This window comes from Eschrichtius robustus, chromosome 2 (genome assembly GCF_028021215.1).
Source record: "Eschrichtius robustus isolate mEscRob2 chromosome 2, mEscRob2.pri, whole genome shotgun sequence".
NCBI classification, from domain to species: domain Eukaryota; kingdom Metazoa; phylum Chordata; class Mammalia; order Artiodactyla; family Eschrichtiidae; genus Eschrichtius; species Eschrichtius robustus.
The window spans coordinates 109,441,523-109,464,342 of NC_090825.1; the positions used below are offsets into that span (position 1 = coordinate 109,441,523).

The window sequence follows — 22,820 nt, forward strand, 5'->3', positions numbered from 1 at the left end:
CAGCCTGGACCTTTCCCCTAAACTCTAGACTCACAACAACTTGGATGTCCAGGAGGCACTGCAAACAAACTGCTGATCTTCCTCCACCAAACCTGTTCCATTTGTAGTTTTCCCATTTTAGTACTGGCAAGTCCATCCTTCTTACTGCTCAAAAGAAAAATCCCCAGTCAATCTCTATTATTCTTTCTCTTAACCCCAATTTGGTCCATCAGCTAATCTCCTTAGCTCTATTTTCAAAAATATCCAGAATCCAACCACTTGTCACCAATTCCATCACGGAAGTGCTTTAAGTATCCACCATCTCTCACCTGAATTACTTCAACAGCCTTGTAACTGATCCCAAAGCATCCACCTTCGCCTCTAGAAATCTATTCTCCATCAGCAGTAAGAGTGATTCTCATGAATGTCATTTCCCTGCTCAAAACACTCCAATGGTTTCCCATCTTTCTTAAGAGTAAATGCCAATGCTCATAACATGGTATCCTATAAGGTCCTATATGATCTGGTCCTATTTCTAACTTAGCCACTTTGGCCTCCTTATTCCTCCTTACTGACGCTCAAGCATCAGGCTTACTCCTTTGCCCCTCCTGGAGCATTCTTCTCTCAGATGGTTATAGCTGACTTCCTCCGTATCTCTGGACCATATGTCATTTTATCAGGAGCTTTCTTGACTATCCTATAAAAATTTGTAATCCTTCCATCCAGCATTCCTTAAAAACCTTTCTGTTTTATTTTTCTCCATGGCACTTATTACCATCTAAAATCTTATATATTCATTTGTTTATTTTCTATGCCATGAGGTCAGGAGTGTTGCTTTTTTTCACATCTTATCCTCAGTTGCTAGAATAGTGCCTGCCACATTCTAGGCCCTCAAATACTTATTTATTGAATGGATAAATGACCTTACATCTTTTTTTTAGGTAGTAGGCTTCTTAAAAGGAGCTGAAGTCTACTTTGCATCTCTCAGATCACTTTGTAGGGTACCTGCACAGATTCTGTTAATTTTTCTGCCAAATGAATAAACACAATGCTTAAGCAAGAGAATAAGATTCAAAGGAAAATAAAATAAAAAATATAAACAAACCATAAACATGACTATGCTTACCTGTTCTATTGCACTCTTTAATTTGTTCATGTGGCTTTCAAACAGAGGAAAATGTGAAAAAAAGAATTCATTAAATTTGTTACTTTCATCTTCATCTTTGGATAATGAAAAGATTACCCCAATTGCAATCTTCTTTTTCCTCACAATCCCTGGGTTAGGGCCACAGCTCTCCTCTGACAGATTAAAGCTTTCTTCTATAGACCTTAAAAATAAATGGTTTTTCATTTTAAAAAAATATAAAAATAATTAAATTCACAATTCAATCTCCTTGCTAATTAAATGTAGGCAAGCTAAAGGTCTTCCAGTGTTTTATCAAGTAAATCTAAAAATTCATACCAATTGTGTATCTCTTTGAGAAATCTACTGGCTATTCCTTTATACTCATATTTTTGTAAGAAATTTTAATAGAGAGTCAGATTGGAAACATTTTTGTTCAATTAGAAGTCACTAAAAAAGCAGATAATCCCAATGTATAACCAACCTAAAAGAGCCTGAATTTTAAGGTTTATAGACAGAGTCTGATATAATCTCTTCACTGTTCTAGAATCTACTTATCTCCCCTTTAGATTCCAGGAATAAAATCAAAGGTGAAGGAATAAAGGGAGTGAATAAAAAAGGAAACAAGAAGCTTCATCATCTTTAGCTGTACTTAACACAGACTAAAAAAAAATCTTTCAAGAATGAATTAACTTGCCAAAATAGAAAGATGAAAAACTGAAATATCGAAACATGCAGCAGATGGATCAAAGACCAAAACAGAAGAGTTAAAACTATAAAACCCTTAGAAGAAAACATAGGGTAAAAGCCTCATGACAATGGATATGGCAATGATTTCTTGGATATGACACCAAAGGTAAAGGCAACAAAAGAAAAAAATAGATAAATTGGGCTACACAAAAATGAAAAACTGCTGTGTATCAAAAGAAACTATCAACAGAATAAATGGGCAACTAATCAAATGGGACAAAATATTTGCAAAGCATATATCTGATAAGGGATTCATATCCAGAAATATATAAAGAACTCCTACAATTCAACAACAACCACCAAAAAAAACACCTGATTAAAAAATGGGTAAAACACTTGAATAGACTATCTCCAAAGAAAACATACATATGGCCAATAGGAAAATAAAAACAGGGCTTCCCTGGTGGTGCACTGGTTGAGAATCCGCCTGCCAATGCAGGGGACATGGGTTCGAGCCCTGGTCTGGGAAGATCCCACATGCCGCGGAGCAACTGGGCCCGTCAGCCACAACTACTGAGCCTGCGCGTCTGGAGCCTGTGCTCCGCAACAAGAGAGGCCGCGATAGTGAGAGGCCCACGCACCGCAATGAAGCGTGGCCCCCACTTGCCGCAACTAGAGAAAGCCCTCGCACAGAAACGAAGACCCAACACAACCAAAATAATTAATTAATTAATTATTTTTTTAAAAAAAAATTGAAAAAAAAAAAAAACATGCTCAACATCACTAGCCATCAGGTAAGTGCAAATCAAAACTACAAGGAGATATCACTTCACACCCATAAGGATGGTTATTATTAAAAAAAAAAAGGAAATTAACTACTGGTGAGGATGTGGAGAAATTAGAACTCTTGTGCAGTTCTAGTGGGGGGAATTTCCTAGCGGTACAGTTGTTAGTACTCCACGCTTCCAGTGCAGGGGACACGTGTTCAATCCCTGGTCGGGGAACTAAGATATGCAGCGTGGCCAAAAAAAAAAAAAACACCCTGGCCATTTCTAGTGGGAATGAAAGTAAAATGGTACAGCCACTGTGGTGAAGAGTATGGCAGTTCCTCAAAAACTTCAACAGAGAATTATGATATGATCCAGAAATTCCACTTCTGGGCATATAACCAAAAGAATTGAAAGCGGAGACTTGAAAGGTATTTGTAGACTCACGTTCATATCAGCATATTCACCACAGCCAAAAGGTGGAAGCAATCCAAATGTCCAAGGACAGATGAGTGGATAAACAAAATGTATATACAATGGAATGTATATGTATATACAATGGAATACAATGGAATGTTAGTCATCAAAAAAAAATGAAATTCTGATACATGTTACAACATGGATGAACCCTGAAGGCATGCTAAGTGGAATAAGGCAGACATAAAAGGATAAATATTCTATGATTCCACTTATATGAGGTATGTAGAGCAGTCAAATTTACAGAGAAAAAAATAGCATAGTAGTTCCCAGGGGCTAAGGGGAGGGAGGAATGGGGAATTATTGCTTAATGTGTATAAAGGTTCAGTTTGTGGAGATAAAAAGGTTCTGGGGCTTCCCCTGTGGCGCAGTGGTTGAGAATCTGCCTGCTAATGCAGGGGACACGGGTTCGAGCCCTGGTCTGGGAAGATCCCACATGCCGCGGAGCAACTAGGCCCGTGAGCCACAACAACTACTGAGCCTGCACGTCTGGAGCTTGTGCTCCGCAACAAGAGAGGTCGCGATAGTGAGAGGCCCGCGCACCGCGATGAAGAGTGGCCCCCGCTTGCCACAACTAGAGAAAGCCCTCGCACAGAAACGAAGACCCAACACAGCCAAAAATAAATTAAAAAAAAAAAAAGTTCTAGACGTGAATGGCTATGGCTGCACAACAGTGTGAAGGTACTTAATGCCACTGAACTATACAGCTAATAATGGTTAAAATAGTAAACTGTATGTTATGCATAACTTACCACAATTTGTTAAAATGTAGTACACTTTAAAAGTTTCCAGTTCCAGACTTTAAAAATACAAAATACAAGTCCAGGCTCTTAACATACACAATTGTGTTTAAGGAACTATTCAATCTTGTGGTAAATTAAAAGTCCCAACGTACCATCTAGGAAACACCCCATTCTCCAAACTTGTTGTTTGGCTACGTCGCCAGCGTCGCTGGTAGCTGCTGGCACAACTTCGGGTAAGTGAGGAGTTTGGAGAGGGAAATGGTGTAATAAGCAAGCTGCTGAGAGATGCTGTCAAGTCAGAGTAAGAACAAGTATAATGTATAAGTTAATAATTACTAAAAACAAGAACAGATTTCTTTTTAACAAATTTAAGAGTGGTGACTCAAATTTTCCATTTTGCTGAATGAGGCTCTAAAATTTCCATTTAAAAAAATACATCATTGTTGGAGCAAGGTCCCAGAAAAAAATCACATATTAAAAGTGAGTTGGCAAGAGACCCTGATACAATCCCCTTTTGACATCCTTACCTTCCCCACCCCACCCCAGATGAAAATGCTACTTTGAAATAAAGCTTTATTCCTTTGGCCATGACACTGTCTCCTAGCTTAGCTGAATCCTTAGTCCTTAAATTAAATACGATGCAGTCCAATTTCAATGCAGCAGCTGGATTTTAAGAACAAAAGCTATATTTGAAAATAAGTGTTTGAATGCCATTTAAAACGTCATTTAAAAGTACTCATGGAGGGACTTCCGGGGCGGTCCAGTGGTTAAGACTCCACGATTCCAATGCAGGGGGCACAGGTTCGATCCCTGGTCGGGGAACTAAGATGCCACATGCTGCGTAGCGGCCAAAAAAAAAAAAAAAGAAGTACTCATGGATCACTTGTGCATAGGTAGCCACCTCTGAATGCTTGGGTACTTTTACCAAGAGTCATGACTATACCTATCAAGCTCCAAGAAAGAGTAAATCCTATAGATTGCTCTCTGGAACAGACACATCCCAATAGAGTCCATTCTGATTATAAGTGCGGCAATCCCCTAACTGTGGAAATTATTCTCTTCTGAAAACCCTTCTCTGCAACCCAAAAGCTCTGTTTCCTGCCTGGGGTATCAAAAGCTAAAATCCTTTCTTTTTTGGGGGGATTCTCTCCTTCTCCCCACTTAATCTAGAGACAAAAAGACCTCAAGGGCTTGCTTTTGTTTAGAAATATTTTAGATTCCCATTTTCATCATTATAAACACACACTGAAAATTTGTAAAGTAATCAAAAGGGAAGTATTATTATCATCTATAAAAAGATACATGCCAGATGAAATATTATTTTGGACACGGGGACTGAAAACTAAGAGATTATCATTATGAAAATATGTTCATTTGAATTCTCTTGACAAATTCAACGGTAAAGGGGAGAGCTCTACGTGCCATGCAAACATCTGGGCCGCCAATGAATTAATTCTGGACTACTTTCTTGAAAATACCACATTTTATCAATTAGTAGTATAAAACTTTGTAGTCTAAGATTAGGCATGTATAACTAATCTGGGTACGGCTTCTGTGAGAAATCAAATGTTACTCTAAATTTGGAAAAGCTTTGTTTTATCAAATTCTGGTATTAAAAGTAACCCAATCAGAAAAAGGAAGAAAATACACAATTAACTTAAACAGCATATATGAATTCAATGGCTTGAAGAAGCTTTACAGATCAGTCTTGCCAGGCCCTTCAATTTACAGATGAAGAAAATGAAGTACAGAGACATTAATTTATCACTTCTGAAATCTTGGATAAATAATGAAAATTAAATTCCTGCCACAGAAGAGAAAACTAAATCGCTAGATTACATAGATGCAAACAGTATTAAGAGAAATACACTCTAGATTAGTCCCTAAGAACAAAAATAACTCAATTAGAAAAGAAGGGTGAGATTATTTGAAAGATGAGACTTCTCCTGTTAGAGTAGTGGTTCTTAACTCTAGCTGTCCATCAGAATCAGTGGTTGAGTTTTTCATTTTTTGTTCCTCAAATACAGATGCTTAAGCATTTCTCTAGGGTAAATCAAGAATCTTCAAGAGTAGAGTCCAGGTATCTGAAAAATTTTCTTGAAATTTCTCACGCATAACTAGGGATTACGATATATGGGAAGTTTGGAGTCTCCATCTAGACTTAAAACTGACTTGTGAACAATTTAGATAGCAGAGCCGTGCAATGTGACAACACATACAGATAATCACAGTGGATAAAGTTTCTCATACCTAACGATAATTCAAACCTAAGAGTACTCCATCTTTCTCTTATGCTGATCTCTGAGCCCTGACACTTCTCCTTTTAACTGAAATATCCTTCTTTCGTGCCTTTGGCCAGATAACTCCTATTTAAGTATCAACACTCTGTAAAGCTTTACTCACACCCTGCCCCTTACCCAGACTAAGTTAGGTGCCGTTTTTCTGAACCTCTGTACAGGTCTATCACAGAACACCTCAAACAATAAACTATGACAGATGATTTTCCTGGCTATTCTCTCATTAGAAGCTGTGCTCTTTAAAGATAGAATCTGGGGGTTTTTTTGTTTTTTTCTTTTTAATCCTCACAATGTTTCAATAAAACTTTGTCGGGGCTTCCCTGGTGGTGCAGTGGTTGAGAATCTGCCTGCCAATGCAGGGGACACGGGTTCGAGCCCTGGTCTGGGAAGATCCCACATGCCACGGAGCAACTGGGCCCGTGAGCCACAATTACTGAGCCTGTGCGTCTGGAGCCCGTGCTCCGCAACAAGAGAGGCCGCGATGGTGAGAGGCCTGCGCACCGCGATGAAGAGTGGTCCCCACTTGCCGCAACTAGAGAGAGCCCTCGCACAGAGGCGAAGACTCAACACAGTCATAAATAAATAAATAAATAAATAAATAAAAGAACGTGAATTTCTAAAAAAAAAAAAAAAAACTTTGTCAAATTTTGGAAGAGTACGTACTTCAAAGAAATATGTATAACACTGGCTCAAAATGCCTAAGCTTCTCTGGGCAAGAGACAGTCTGACACTTTAAACCCTAGTTAGGAGAAAACAGATATAAGCAAATGTGTTTTTTCTACTATGCTATCTAAGCAGTCTCTTGAACAATATTATTTTTCTTATACTGGCTAAGCCTAAGCCAGCGTGTATTCATCCAGGCCATGCTCCACCAGGCACATTTACTATTAAACATGAAAAATTTTTAATTTAAAATATTTATCTCTGCTGTTTCTACCATCCTCCTGTAAGGCTCATATCAATACTAACAAACTGTGCACATAAAACTGGATGATAAAAGCAAAGATAAAAAAGGAAATCAATGTCAGCTAACAGTGATCTCATCAAAAATTGGATTAATACATGAACCTGTCATTACCAGAGCGTGCTATGCCACTGTCTCTGTCCTCATTCAGCTCTCTTCCAGGCATGTCCATTGGGTTGCTGTGAACTGCGAATCAAGACAAAACTGTGACTTATAAAATACAGTGCTGTTCAGGTTGATGTTCTTCCTTTTATGTAGCAAACTAAATCATGCTCATCTCATTGCATTCCTTTATTTTTTTCAACAGCATGGCACAAACCCAACACCAAGAGCTATTACTCAGTTGAACAAGCTTTGAGATCTCTCTGAAGATTTGACGTATAATATGAAATAATCTATGGTGTAATACCTAAAGAAGCAAGGGATGACTAAAATAAGTATTTTACAAGCATATTCAATGATATATGAATATATTCACAATATACTGCTAAATGAAAAAAAGGCAATCTACTGACCAGTAAGAATGATGGTTGCTGGGGCTAAGTGACTGGTATATGATGGTTGTCTGCTATTCTGCCTATAAAAATGTATGTTTAAAAATTCTCCATAATAAAAATTTTAAGAAAGCTGGACAGTATAACCCCAATTTTGTTTTAAAACAAACAAAAAAACTAAGAAGGTGATTTCCAGTTGACAAGATGACTAATATATTTTTTTGCCTATTTTTCATATTTTCCAAATTTTCTATAATATATATACATTGTTTGTATCTTACATTTGTAAGAAAAATAAATATTAATTAAAACAAGAAGTTGGATACAACTTCCTGGATACAGAAGCATGAACATACTCTATAATCATCTATTTAATGATGTAAACAAACATAGTCATATATGCCTTTTACAGAATATAATGGTGCTTGTTCATCTAAATTTTAGCTCCAAGAGAAATCATTCTTATGGAATAGTGTAGATCCGAAATTTTACAATAATAGTAAGATAGGATATTTTCTGCGATTGATGAACCATGATACAGAAGCTACTCAGCCATGGAAACAAGATAGTGTCACATTAGAAATTCCACTGGTATTATAAGAAATAATGTTCATACTATATTTTGGTTTAGGATTCTAAAGTTAAAATCATTATTATATAACAAAATAAGAAATGACAAACTGAAATTTCATGAAAATGTCAATTCCACTGATAACTTAGTTTCTGGAAACTTTAAGAACATATTCAGTAGAAAGATATTAAGTTCTTAAACTTCCTAAGCAATGTTTTCTCAACTACACCTTCCCCACCTGCATTTCTCTACTCTCTTGTTTCCACAGCTTAACTATGAATTCTAGACGCTGGGGCACACCAACTAGTCTACCCACACAGCACATGGCAAACCTGCAAAGAAAGAGGCGCTCCTGATCAGGCGGAGCGGACCCTGTTCAGAGAATGCCCGCCTGGGGCTGCAGAACTGTGAAAGACCTACATGGCAGAAATGTAAAATACATATGAAAGAGGGCTGTTAGAGAAGCCACAATGCGTCAGGAATAAAAGGTGAGCTAAGGAAGTACAAAAGCAGACCAACAGATATGGATGGAAACCTTTAAACAAGTAAGAATGATTCAAGCTGGCTTCCTATTTTTGAAACAGGATGGTTTCCCTCTGGTCATGGATTATGTCAACATAACAATTCACTAATAAGTCCACATATAATAATAAAAATAAAACATAAATAATAAAAATAAGCTTCCACTATACAAGGTAAAATGTTCAATCCTTTCTCATCTAAAACAATGTTTTTAAAGATTCAAAAAAGCACAGTAATGTTATCTATATAATTTGACATTTGCCAAATAAATTTATCTTTTAAAAAGTCAGTTTTAAGATTACAATATTGTGCAACTACAGTTAAGAAGAAAACCACCTAAGCACTTGGCTGAAAAAACAGAACAGAAAATAAAACAAAGAGCAAATAAAGAAAAGGGGTCTACTGACAAATAAGTATGAAATTGGTTTTTCTAAACTAGTGGTAAATTATAAAGTAACAGAAGAAACCAAAGTTCCTAGAGCAGGGGTCAGCCACTGTGGAAGCAGGAAAGCCAATGCAGCCTGTCAGGACCAGACTCCCAGCTGCCCAAGATAAGTTAGCTGCCACACACTTGACCAAGAGAAGATGAGTCTGAAGACCCAGAGAGGGTAACATTCCAGCCTGGAAGCAAGCAGCTGAGTTACTTGTTAGTTATGCTTCATCAAGATGGCCTAAATAGCCATCTAGGAGATTTATCTAGGCTAGAACTGGGGACTTTTCTGTTTTAAAAAGTGACAAATGTATTTTTCAAATTGCTAATAGGTATTTTTCTATAACAAGAGTTTCTATAATTATAGTGCATGTGCAGCAAACCTTCCATTTTCATTGTTCAGTTCTTTCTTCATTTTTTCCTAGTTACCTCAAAACTTACCTGCTCTCTTTAATCTCCTTCCCTACCACCTCTTCTTACTCTCAGCATATGACTTTGTCTCGTACAGTATGCATATGTATATGTGTGTACACATGAAGAATCACCATATGGGAACTCTCCTTCTCCTACCATGCTATCTCCAAACTTAATCTCCAAACTTAATCTCCAAACTTAATCTCCAAACTTAATCAACTTTCATCCTGCCTCCTTCCTGCCTGAGCAGTAATAACAGGTAACATTATTCAAGTCCCCTTTATGTGCAGGGACTATCTGTGAAAAATCCTGAGAGGTACCTCCCTCCCTCCCTTCCAAAGCTAATTCTTCTAAGTCAGCTAGGCCCTTCCACTTTACCAGTATCACCTCTATCTCCAACCTCATCCTCCTTATAACCTCCTTTTCCATCAACATTTAAATACAGTCAGAACTCTTCTACCTTCTCCCCATATATCTAATCCTATAGTTCAGTAGTTCTTAAAATGTGGTCCAAGGACCCCCTAAGGGGACCCTGCAACCCTTTCAAGGGGTTCTTGAGGACATTCCTTTTTCTAGCTACATATCTATGTGAAACTATATTTTCTTAACACACTTCAACCAAAACAACATATTACAAAAGACTGAATGCAGAAGAAGATATGAGAATCCAGCTGTTTCTATTAAGCCAGACAATAAAAAGTTTTGCAAAAATGTAAAACAATGCCACTCTAAGTTTTCTTGTCTTGGAAAGTATAGTTATTTCAAAACATATGTTATTTATATTAACATAAAAAGGGTTATTAGTGTTATTTTTAATGAGTTACTAAGTAAATATTTTTAAAATTTTCTGAATTTTAATTTCTAATACAGTATATATCAATAAATGTAACCTACACACACAAAAGCTCTCTGTGGTCCTCAATAATTTCTATGTGTGTAAAAGGGTCCTGAAACCAAGAAGTTTGAGGATGTCTGCTTACATCTTAGAAAAGAAGACTAACCTCTGAGTCTTTCCTCAACTTTGGCTTCTATTCTCCCCACTGAAACTACTCACATAGGCCACCACCAAAAGCCTTCCTGTTACTTAATGCACTCCATACTATCTTACACTACCTTACATCATATTTGATGCTGACTACATTACACTTTGAACTTTTTTCCCTCAGTTCTCATGATAACACACACTAAGTTTTTTTTTTCATAGTCTCCTTTATGTGATTCTCTTCCCCTACTCCATCTTTAAAGCCAGCATACCCAGGGTTCTATCCTCAACAATATTTCCTTCTCATTCATTCTTATGCTTTCAATTATCATTTATATGATAATAATTCTCAAATCCATGGTAGAAGCAGCTAACAATCTAAAAAAGGATTGTGTTCTCCCTTTCTTAACATCAAGTAGTCTGTGGGAAGCAGCTGGCCAGCTAGGGACCATATTTCTCAAACCTCCTTATATACAGGTGAAGTTGTATGATTAGTTACCACCAATGGAATGTGAGCAAAAGTGATGTATATCACTGTCAGGTTGAGGTGGTTTTGAAGGGAATGTGCCTTCTCCATACTCAATCTCTTTCCACTGGCTTTGTGTAGGTGAGCACAACCTTGGAGCCCATATTGTAAAGAAGGTAGAACTCCAAGAAGGAAGGAGACTGGACCTCTAAAACACTGCTTTGAGGAAAATTTTGAGAAAAAACCTCTATTGTTTTAAAATTATTATACGTTCATTCTCTTACAGCAGCTACCACCAGAATACATCTCTCTCTCTAACTAACTACAATGGATATCTTCGCTTGGATATCCTACCAATACTTCCAATTCGACATGCCTAAACCTAAAATCATCAACTCCCAATTTCTCATGTTCCTCCCAGTGAATGGAACCAATATCCATGCAATTACACAACCCGATAGCTCAGTGCCATCCCTGACTCCCCCTCTCCCCTCACCTCTTCTACCTAATTACCAAGTCCTGTCTACTCTATTTCTCCCAACAAAGTTCTCAACAACTCTTTATCCTTAAGGACACAATTTTACTCTACGTCCCCATTATCTGTCACTTGGACTATCATAAGCAGCCTTCTAATATGGGTGCTTTCTCAATCCCACTGGCTCATCTGAATCTATTCCTACAGCAATTAGAATATTCTTTTGCAGATACAAATCTGATCTGATCATGTTTCTATATTGTGAAAACTCTTCTGTTGTTGCCTTGAGAATGCACCACAAAACTCTCCAGCTATAAGAACTGCAATTGGCCAAGCACCCCAGCTGCTGTGTTCTTAAATTCACTGCCATGTTTGTGCAGGGCCACATATCCCACAGGCTGTGCCTAGCCAATGACTGAACACAGCAGCTATAGTAAGGCAGGCCCATGTTGGCAAGACATGGGTCACTTCTGACAATCAACTCTGACTCAAAGACTCATCCACAGCCTTATCAAACCTTCCTTGGACTATATGGCAGGCTGGAAGATGTCCACTCAAGCTTTTATTCTTCTCTTTCACTCAAGGTCAAACTTGCACCACAATCTGAGGGCTCTCTGAACCCTTCCCAGCTCCCTCTTCATTTCTCTCACCTAGTAATAATAAAATCCTTGCATGTTTAAACCTGTCTTGGCACCTGTTAAAAACCAGGAGGAAGACCCAAAGTAACACACCCTCACTGGTACCCAACTGCTTACCCAAAGCATAAGTCCAAATTCCTCAGTGTAACCCACAATGCCCTTCATGATCTGGCTCTTGCTCACTTCTTTATTTCCTTTCACTTCCTTTACTTATATCCACACTGTGCTCCACCCACATTGATTTGTTCACATTCTTTCCACACTCAATGATCTCTTGCACTTAGGTCTGTGCACATGCTACTGCTTTTTCCTAGAACATTTCTCTTCCCAACTGTCAGGCTAATTCTTCAAGTTTAGGCTCACTTCTTTAAGAAAGCCTTTTGTGATACTCCAAGACTGAACTGGGTGTTCCTCCTCATTTCTATCACATCATGCTCTTAGTCTTGCCCAAAAATTAACTACAGTATACTGTAATTGTATACTGTATTGTATTGCTTGTCTGACTTTCACTAACTAAAAATCTGTTGAGGCAGGAACTGTGTCTGGTTCACCACTGTATTCTCAGGGCCTAGCAGAGTGCCTGGCATGTAATAAGTGCTTGATAAGTACTTGTTGATTAATTGGAAATTTAAAGAAAATAAGAAATGGTGCTCAAATATCCTTGATTCACAATTAAGAATGTGCAAGAAAAAGCCATTCATAACAAAGTCTGTGCTTTGTTAAATGCATTAATTTCCTATTCCATGTTAAAACAGAGAAGTTGAGTATATCTAGCAACTATAGTGTACTTTATACATGATAATGGATTTGTATTATTAAAATAAACAGCTTTTAATAAGCCCCTTTAGCTCTGAAAAGTGTCAAATTATAAAGAAAAAAAGACTTATTTCTCTGTCACATTTTTACTTTATTAAAATGAATGAACTAATCAAGTTAAGAAAAAGTAGAACTTCTATTTTTCTATAAAATGCACGCTTTCTAAAACACATGTCTGACACTGCAACTAGCCCATAGTAGGTACTTAATAAATAGCTGCTATCTGAATGAACATGAATTATAAAAAATAATAGGATGCTATACTGTTAAAGGTGGGAGAAAAAACTGTTTTCTACTAGTATGTATAACTGATATTTATAAAAATTAATTACAAATAAAAATTTCCACTAAACAGGGAATGAGTGAAACATTCATCCTATTCTTTTTTTTTTTAACATCTTTATTGGAGTATAATTGCTTTACAATGGTGTGTTAGTTTCTGCTTTATAACAAAGTGAATCAGCTATACGTATACATATATCCCCATATCGCCTCCCTCTTGCGTCTCCCTCCCACCCTCCCTATCCCACCCCTCTAGGTGTTCACAAAGCACCGAGCTGATCTCCCTGTGCTATGTGGCTGCTTCCCACTAGCTATCTATTTTACATTTGGTGATGTATATATGTCCATGCCACTCTCTCACTTCATCCCAGTTTACCCATCCCCCTCCCCGCATCCTCAAGTCCATTCTCTACGTCTGCGTCTTTATTCCTGTCCTGCCCCTAGGTTCTTCAGAACCAAATTCCTTTTTTTTTTTTAAGATTCCATATATATGTGTTAGCATACATTCATCCTATTCTAACTGCTATCCACTCTCTAATACGCTACAGTTCGTTATGCACTGGAAATATGGTCAGCAGTAATTTATTTGATCTTTCTAAGAAAAAACAGAGGACCAGAAATTTTAGAAATAGTTTGTCACTTTAAAATGTTGAACTTAAATAACAAACAATAAACTAAACAAATTACTAAATACGCTGCTATTTTAATAAATCTCTTAAGAAACATCAAGTTTGAAAATCTGCTCATCTGAATTACAGGTCAAAAAAACAAGCACCATTTTAAAATTACTCTATGGTTAGGGAAAAGAAAAGGGAGAAAGTATAATACCTGTCTCCCTCAGCTGAAATATTCAAGAGAGCTAGTAAGGGCTTTTTACATCAACAAAAGTACTTTTCAAAGATGCATCGAAATTAAAACCAAAAAACAAATTAGGTATTTCTTCTCTTTTTTCAGGTACAAAATAAACATTATGTTCAAATATATGAAAACTACACTTTTCAAATATTACACATACTTGCAATTTAAATCCCTTTTCCACTTCTAGTATTCGAAATTCTTTGTTCTTCTAACATTATTAAGAACATTATTATCTACACTATTAAGAACATTTTTAAAACGTATAAAACCGTTTTACCTATATTTCCAAGTAGTCCATTAATAACTGTGTTATTATCAGCCTTTAATGTACTGTTGTCCTGATTGATGAATTCAAGACTGTCTTGCAGCCTAAGTGGGAGGAGAAAAAATAAATTCCAAATTCGTTTTATGCTCTTAATGGCAATTCTTTGTATACCTCAAATTTTAAGTGTAAAACATTATTTTTTTTTAAGTTTTAAGTTTCCCTATTAGTACTATAAACCAACTAATCATTTAAATCAGGGGTTGGCAAACTACACCCTGAGGGTTAAATTAAGCCTGCTGCCTGTTTCTCTAAATAAAGTTTTACTGGAATACAGCCACACCCAAGTGTCTGTCAACAGATGAATGGATAAAAAAAGACTGTCATGTATATATATAGACAGTGGATATTATTCAGCCATGAAAAGAAAAAAAGAGGAAGTCCTGCCATTTGCAACAACTTTGGTCCTTCAGGGCATTATTCTAAGTGAAATAAGTCAGACCGAGAAAGGCAAATGCTGTACGATATCACTTATATGTGGAATCTAAAAAAGCCAATTCCCTGGCGGTCCAGTGGTTAGGACTCTGTGCTTCCACTGCAGGGGGCACGGGTTCAATCCCTGATTGGCAAACTAAGATCCTGCAAGCCGCGAAGCACAGCCAAAAAATAAATAAATTAAAAAATTTTTTTAATTTAATTAAAAAAAAATTAAAAAGCCAAACTCAGAGATGCAGAGAGCAGAGTAATGGTTACCAGGGACTGGGAGTAGCGGAAATGGGGATAAAATGGTCAAAGGGTACAAACTTCTAGTTATAAGATTAACAAGTTCTGGGTGTCTAATATACAGCAAGCTAATTATAGCTAATAATACTGCATTATATCTCGAAAGTTGCTAACAGAGTAAATCTTAAATATTCTCACCACAAAAAAGAAATGGTAATTATGTGACAGGATGGTAGCAGCTAAGGCTATGATGGTAATCACTTTGCAATATATAAATGTATCAAATCAACACGCCATATACTTCAAACTTACATAATGATGTATGTCAATCATATCTCAACAAAGCTGGGGGAAAAAATCTGGCCTCCATAAACTTTCAAACTTAAGGGATGGAATAAAATCTGAATTTATGCTGCAATCCTGAAAGCAGCTTATTAGTTTTCATCCTTTGCAAATCTTAAAGAATTCATTTCTCCCTTCATCCATAACTACTTACGTATTGAGACTTCCACAGATGCTGCTGCCAGTCCGTGCAGTAAAAACTTTGCTGAGCATAAGCTGTGGAGGGGAACTAGGAAGAAAAAGAGAGGGATAGAGAGAGATCGAAACTGAAACACAAGGACCTTTCCAATTTATTACAAATAAAAATGTTTAAGTCACAGAGATGTCACTGCATAGTTACAACAGCCACGATGTAGCATTAAACCCATAAAACATCATAAACTTAGTATCTGACATGCTCAATCTGAGTGAAGACTATAAGAAATTCTCCCATCTTTAAAAAACTAAACATTCTAAAATGGATTCATTAAGAAAAATGAGAAAATCCCTCACCGGATCTGATGAATCTTTAAGGTGGAGCCTTTGTAGCTCATTGCTACTGAGCCAAACATCATCTCTCCAAGCATATTGGCATCAGAAGAGCATCGAGAACCCTAAACAGTAAGCATAACATTAATAAAATTGCAGAATTTAAAACCTATTTCAAAAACTGATTTTTATTAAAAATTCCTTTGCTGTATTCTACATAATGTTTTTTTAAATGATTTTACGTTGTATACACTGTTCTGCAGCTTGATTTTCTTCATTTCACAATGTCTTATAGATCTAAGCATACTGTTATACATAGATTCCTTTTAAGAGCTGCATAGTATTCTCCTATATGAAAATATCAGTTTATCAAGCCTGTTCCCCTTACAGACAGGCATTTAAGTTACTTCCTGTTTTTTGCTATTACAAATAACACTCAAATAAACATTCTTAGCCACATCTTATGCATATGCAATGCTTCTCCAGGACAGATAACAAGAAGTAGAATTCACTGAACATGCTGAACAGATTTTACCACTCCTATTGTGCAAAAAGAAGCATTCGCAAAAGGGGTAACTTGGACATATTTTGCATTTTTTTAAAAAAGACTTAAGCATTAGAATGTCTTGTTTGTAAAGAATTCTGATTTTAAAAGTTATTCTTTTCCATTATTCTTTAATTGTCCTCATAGGAGTCAAAAAAATCTAAAAGTTGATTCATCCATTTGGTTACTATTTATATACTGCGGCAAATATAACTAGTTAACCACCAAATATCTTATTCCTTATTTTTTGAAGTCTAATTTGTTTCAAGGAAGCAATGTGCCCAAATGAAAAAAACTGCATTTCAGAGCCTCCCTTGCAGATAGGGGATTTCGAGTTGGTCTCTATATTCAAAGAGTTAAACCAGTGGTTGGAGTGGTAGCTTTCAGAACTATCCATTTACATGCATTCAACACAGTCCTGGTCAATGGAATATAAATGGAAATCACTGAAGATGAAGACACCATAAGAGGATGACAAGGCAACAAGTATGTACACAGTAACTCTGGCTAAGTAGAAAGATAAGGAAGCCTTGGTCTCTGAAGCCATCTTGAAGCCCATACATTATCGTGCCTAGATGGCCTCTCTCCAGACTTGTCATGTGAAGAAACCAATCCCTAATTTGTTTAAGCCACTGTTTCATAGGATATCCCAATGCAATTCCTAACCAATACAATTAACATAATAAAACAACTGATGAGAAAGATGACCAAAAAACTATCTAAGATAGTAAATGAGGATTACGCAAATTTCACTATGCCATTCTACCATGGGAAATCAAGAATTAGGAGTTTTTAAAAATACTTAAAAGATTCTTCTGAAGATAACAATAAAGTGATGAGGACCCCCATTTTACAAGTGAAAGCCAGGGAATACATCTACATACTATTTTTCTTTTTATAATGTGATTCTCTTTTACTCCTTTGCTTGTTTACTATCTGCCTTTGGTTTAAAAAAATCTATATATTTACATTTTGTCACCTTCCTTAAAAACAACATCTTCAAATAGCAATCCATTTCATTATACATACTATATTCATATTAGTTTTTTAATACATTGACATATTGTTTTTTCGTTCTCAGTGCTATAGTCTTAATTTTGTTTTAATAAAGGCACAAAGTTATTTTTTAAGAAAAAATCACTTCTGATATACCTAGGTTACTACAAGAAGCAACTCATTTATTCTTGGGATTTGGTTAAGACAAAATTTTTATTTCCAGAAGTCTAGGTATTACAAACATTTTAGAAACAGAGTAGAATAATTTTCTAAATGATAAAGTAGTTTATTTTTCTTTTAAGATCAACAATACCAATCTTACTTGGCAACCTAAATTGCTTCTGGATAATGACAGAAATGAGAACCTTCTCTTACAAGCTCATTTTTGTTACAATGCATCTAACTCCATTCTTATTTTGACTAAAAATAATATTTCTTATATTAAACAAGCTACACAAATTTAAATATCAAGTCATTTAAACATTTTAATATTATAATTAGAAAAGAATTCTCAGAAGGCAAAATACAGTAAAAATAAATTGGTGTATAAATTTTATGAAACCACATACTTTGCTATTAAAGGTTCTCTCTGCCTGTTCTAATAAATACCAAATAGTTATCATGAATGTCATTGACATGTTATATATTTTAATGTGACATAATCTATAATGAAGAATATAATTAAGAAAATGCTATTGTCTTTAATGCTTTTTTAAAAAGGCTCTTATTTAAAAGTTCAATTCTTTGTAAGTACTCATTGCTGAAAGCAATAATCTGTAATACCCCGTAAATCAAAAATAATGTTCTAGTTACCTGAAATAACACTTTATCAAGTGTAGTGAACTATATACTGTAATAATTCAATGTCTTCTTGCTAAAAAAGCAGATTTCCAAGACCATAATGAACCTACTACCAGAATATCTAGACATATAACCTGGGAACCTGTACTTAAAAAAAACTCTAGGGATTTTTGATGCAAAATGAGAATTATAATCACTCACTGCTTCAGGGTTTCTACAGTCTGGATCCATTTGCTAATACTATTTAACTGCATAATGTTAGGAAGAAAGGCAAGTTTGTACAGTTGATCAAATTGGAAAACTTGTAAATTGGCATAAGTATAATGATCCTACATAGCACAGCACTATTAGGAACTTGTTAGGGTAACATGCTTAAGATTGAAGAGGAATAGACAAGGGCAGGCAGAACTATGTAGATATTAGGACTACATACTATGTAGGTAGTCCTAACATCTGGACTTTTATAACTTCGAAGCTCTTCCACATATACTGTCATGTTGATATGGTATAAGGGTTAGTTTCTATCCAAACACAATTACATAATTATAAATAATTTAAAGGGCCAGGATTCTATTTTGGTACTGCTAAATGTAAAATACCTGTGATTCATTCATGCAAGCTTGAATGACACAAATAAATTCACATTAGATGACATTTGCTTATTTGAAACCAAGTACTGATCCTATGTAAAATATAACAATGTAACAAGTTTATAGAGAAGTTCCTATATAGTCAAATGACTGGTTAATTCCGTATTTTAGAAGAACAGCCACATTAATTTTGAAAAATGAAAATGTACATTTCTGATAACATATACTTCAGCCATATTTTAATTTCATACTACAGCTGACCTGTATTATATTTATCTTCATATTTCAATAATTAAAAAGTATATAAAATAAGAAATTATTCTGGTAGCCTAAAAAATATGAAATGGAAATAAAAAGGAGAAAATGCCCCTGCTACCTGTGCCCAAAGCTCTCTATGCTTCCCCTATTCTAAGATTTATCAAAGTTCATAAACTTACCTATTTAATTATCTGTCTCCCCAGCTATACTGTAAGCTGCAGGAGGGTAAGCACTAGTCCCTGTTACATCCTCAGTCCCTAGGATGGTATACAACACACTGTAGGTACTCAAAAATACTTGTGAATGAATAAAAGACATCAGTGATCTTACCTGGTACTTGGGACACTGGTCTTTTACATCAGAAGATGAAGTCATGGAACTATCTAAAGAGGAAGAACTGTCTCCTCCAGGTTTCAGTTGGCAGCATTTCCCAAAGACTTTAACTTGAGCATCACTACAGAGCTTCTGAAATGGAGACATTATTCCCATTCATATTTTAACAGATTTTCCACCATATATAAATTATAGCATAAAAACCTTTGGAAAAACCAAGGATGAAATAATTCAAAATAACATAACCTTAATATAATGACTATCTGCATTTTACTTTATTTTCTCCAGTACTGTTTTCTATTCTTTGTCTCATAACTATAATAATATTTGTGGCATTTTTTAACTGTACTTTTCTCACCAAAATTATTAAATCATGGGAATTTTCCTATATTACAATGGTCTACACAATGTTCATTGTTGGGACTTAATTATATACTGCAGCAGTTTTCAAATTGTTTGATCTCAAAAACCTATTCATGCTCTTAAAAATTATTTAGGATCCCAAAGGCATTTTGTTTATGTGTGATATACGTATCAATATTTTCCCGTATTAGAAATTAAAATTGAGGAATTTTAAAATATTTATAAATTGATTTAAATATAACAATATACCCATTACAAGCTAATGTAACTAACATATTTTAATGGAAAAAAACGGGGGCTTCCCTGGTGGTGCAGTGGTTGAGAATCTGCCTGCTAATGCAGGAGACACGGGTTCGAGCCCTGGTCTGGGAAGATCCCACATGCCGCGGAGCAACTAGGCCCGTGAGCCACAACTACTGAGCCTGCGCGTCTGGAGCCTGTGCTCCGCAACAAGAGAGGCCACGATAGTGAGAGGCCCGCGCACCGCGATGAAGAGTGGCCCCCGCTTGCCACAACTAGAGAAAGCCCTCGCACAGATACGAAGACCCAACACAGCCAAAAATAAATAAATAAATAAATAAATAAAATTTAAAAAAAAAACGGGAGAGGCAGGAATCGGAAGAGAAATGCAAATGAGACATATTTCAATGTATGTTCATATATATGTAAGTTTAATCTTTTGAAATGAGAATGCATCCATGTATTGGACAGTTACATTTTTAATAATAGCTGAGCTTAGGACCAGAAGGCTGTATTGTCTAGCACGGAAGAAGAATGCATTTCAATTTTTTGCTTTAGAAATAGAGACACAGACAGAGAGAACAAATGTATGGATGTATGGATACCAAGGGGGAAAGGGGTGGGGTGGGAGGAATTGGGAGACTGGGATTGACACATATACACTATTGCACTATTGATACTATGTATAAAATAGACAGCTGATGGGAACATACTGTATAGCACAGGGAACTCTACTTAACGCACTGTGGTATCCTAAATGGGAGGGAAAACCAAAAGGGAGGGGATATATGTATATGCATGGCTGATTCATTTTGCTGTGCAGTAGAAGCTAACACAACATTGTAAAGCAACTATACGCCAATAAAAATTAATTAATAAAAAAAAATTTTTTTTGCTTTATTCCTCTTGTTCTCATCTCTCTCCCAAACAGGTTCTAGAGCTTTCACTGCTCACAACTACCAAAGTTGCAATCCACCAAGTTCTCTGATACTCCTAAAAACATTGCAATGCTTTACCACAGTTACCAGTATGTTCATTCTTTAAAACCCAGCTGGCCTGACTTATCTACTATTGCAAACCACCATTTATCAGTCAACAAAAGTAAATGAGTACTATGTGTACCAAGCACTAGGGAAAAGAAGTGAATAAAACAGTTCTTTTCCTCATGGAACTAACAATCTAACAGGAGAAGGAGATATTTAACAAATAGACAAATTAGTATAATTACATACATTATTTCAAATATGTCTAATAAAAGTAATAATGATAGCAACAGTTAACTCACATAGCACCTAGTATCTGGTCAGGTACTCTTCTGTTTTACATATATATACTCTTTTATTCCTCACAACAACTCTATGAAATAAGTACTATTATTATCCACATTTTACAGATGAAGAGATTAAGGAGCAATGATGTTTATGTGAACTGTCCAAGAAAGAACTTAACTTAGTCTAGGCAGATCAGAAATGATATTTAAACTGGGACTACAAAAAAGCATAGGAGTTAAGTTCACTGTAAGAAGAAGAATGGGAGGGCTAGAAAGACATTCCAGGCTGAGGTAACTATATATGTCCAACCTCTGAAACAAGAAGCAATTTGCTAGAGGGAAGAAAGGGACAAACATATATCAATTCCAGGACTGAAGCATAATTTCTGCTCCTAGAAGGCCAATGTTTACTGTGCCATGTCCCCTCACTAGATCATCTTCCAACAAAGGTGTTGCTGCTTGGTTTCAAAACAGCCGTAACTTAAGAATGGGAAAGAGAAACGACACTGTACAGAGAGAGAGGGGTGTGTGTGTGTGTGTGTGTGTGTGTGTGTGTGTGTGTGTGTGTGTGTGTGTGTGTGTGTGTGTGTGTGTGTGTGTGTGTGTGTGTGTGTGTGTGTGTGTGTGTGTGTGTGTGTGTGTGTGTGTGTGTGTGTGTGTGTGTGTGTGTGTGTTGTGTGTCTCACAGCTTTTATGTACACTTCTATGCACAATGTCTTATAGATCTAAAATCTCTACAACAGGACAATCAAACTAAGTCAGAATTGAAATGCACATAACATGCCTTTCCCAATGTTCAATGTGCATCTGCATTATACATTAACCAGATCCCCTCAAGGTAGGAGGATGTAATCAACTTTGAGAAAAACAGTCTCTTTCTTCTAATGCCAGCATTGTAATTTTTAAAATTAATATTCCATTCCCATCCTGTACAGGGGGTCACACTGACTAAAGGCTCATTCTGTATGTGCATACCTGACTAAAAAAACTCTGATGAACTTTATCTATAATTTTAACTTGTCAATATGATACATGATTCTTTCTCTCAAAAACGTACGCCTCTCTAACTCCTGACCAGTGGAATAATTCTCAGAGCTTCTGAAAATCTGTCTCCCACGTTACATTCCTCAATTTGGCTCAAATAAAAGTATCTTTATTTCTTCTTAGCTTAATTGTTAATTGAATTTTCTTTGACACAAAGAAATCTAGATCCCACTCTTTAACTACCCTTTTCCCCACTCCACACATTGCCAATAAGTAAAATCATTTTTATTGGTTTACTATTATCCTTCCAGTATTTCTGTTTTCAAATATAAGCATATTCCTTTTCCTTTTCTCTTACAGAAAAAGCGATTCAGTTCTGCCGTTGCTTTATTTTCCACTAATATCATAGAGAATCTTTCCATCTATCTTTAGAAATCTTCTTCATTCTTTTTTTAAAAAAAATACAGCTACACAGTATTCCAGTGTGTGAATATACTATAGCTTATTTAACCAGTCATCTGTTAATAACCCTGCCAGTAGAACTGCTGGATCAAAACATAAATACATATAATTTTGGTAGATGCTGCCAGACTACCCCTCCAAGGATGTCACTTCACTCACTCACTTTAACAGCAAAGTACTGTCATGCAACATTTGG

General features: G+C 36.0%; 1 protein-coding gene across 2 annotated transcripts in view; it reads right to left on the reverse strand.

Annotated features, from left to right (window-relative positions):
* The window catches only part of FNIP1 (folliculin interacting protein 1), a 127,102-nt gene that overhangs the window by 48,223 nt on the left and 56,059 nt on the right, over window positions 1-22,820 (reverse strand). Inside the window, exons 3-10 of one of the 2 annotated variants that reach the window (XM_068535824.1) lie at window positions 19,303-19,437; window positions 15,808-15,908; window positions 15,470-15,544; window positions 14,266-14,357; window positions 8,438-8,521; window positions 7,155-7,226; window positions 3,932-4,067; window positions 1,106-1,307 (exon numbers count right to left, since the gene is read on the reverse strand). In XM_068535824.1, coding sequence (XP_068391925.1) covers window positions 1,106-1,307; window positions 3,932-4,067; window positions 7,155-7,226; window positions 8,438-8,521; window positions 14,266-14,357; window positions 15,470-15,544; window positions 15,808-15,908; window positions 19,303-19,437 — 897 coding nt within the window. The remainder of the gene's footprint in view (window positions 1-1,105; window positions 1,308-3,931; window positions 4,068-7,154; window positions 7,227-8,437; window positions 8,522-14,265; window positions 14,358-15,469; window positions 15,545-15,807; window positions 15,909-19,302; window positions 19,438-22,820) is intronic. The other variant, XM_068535823.1, reaches the window with a different exon arrangement.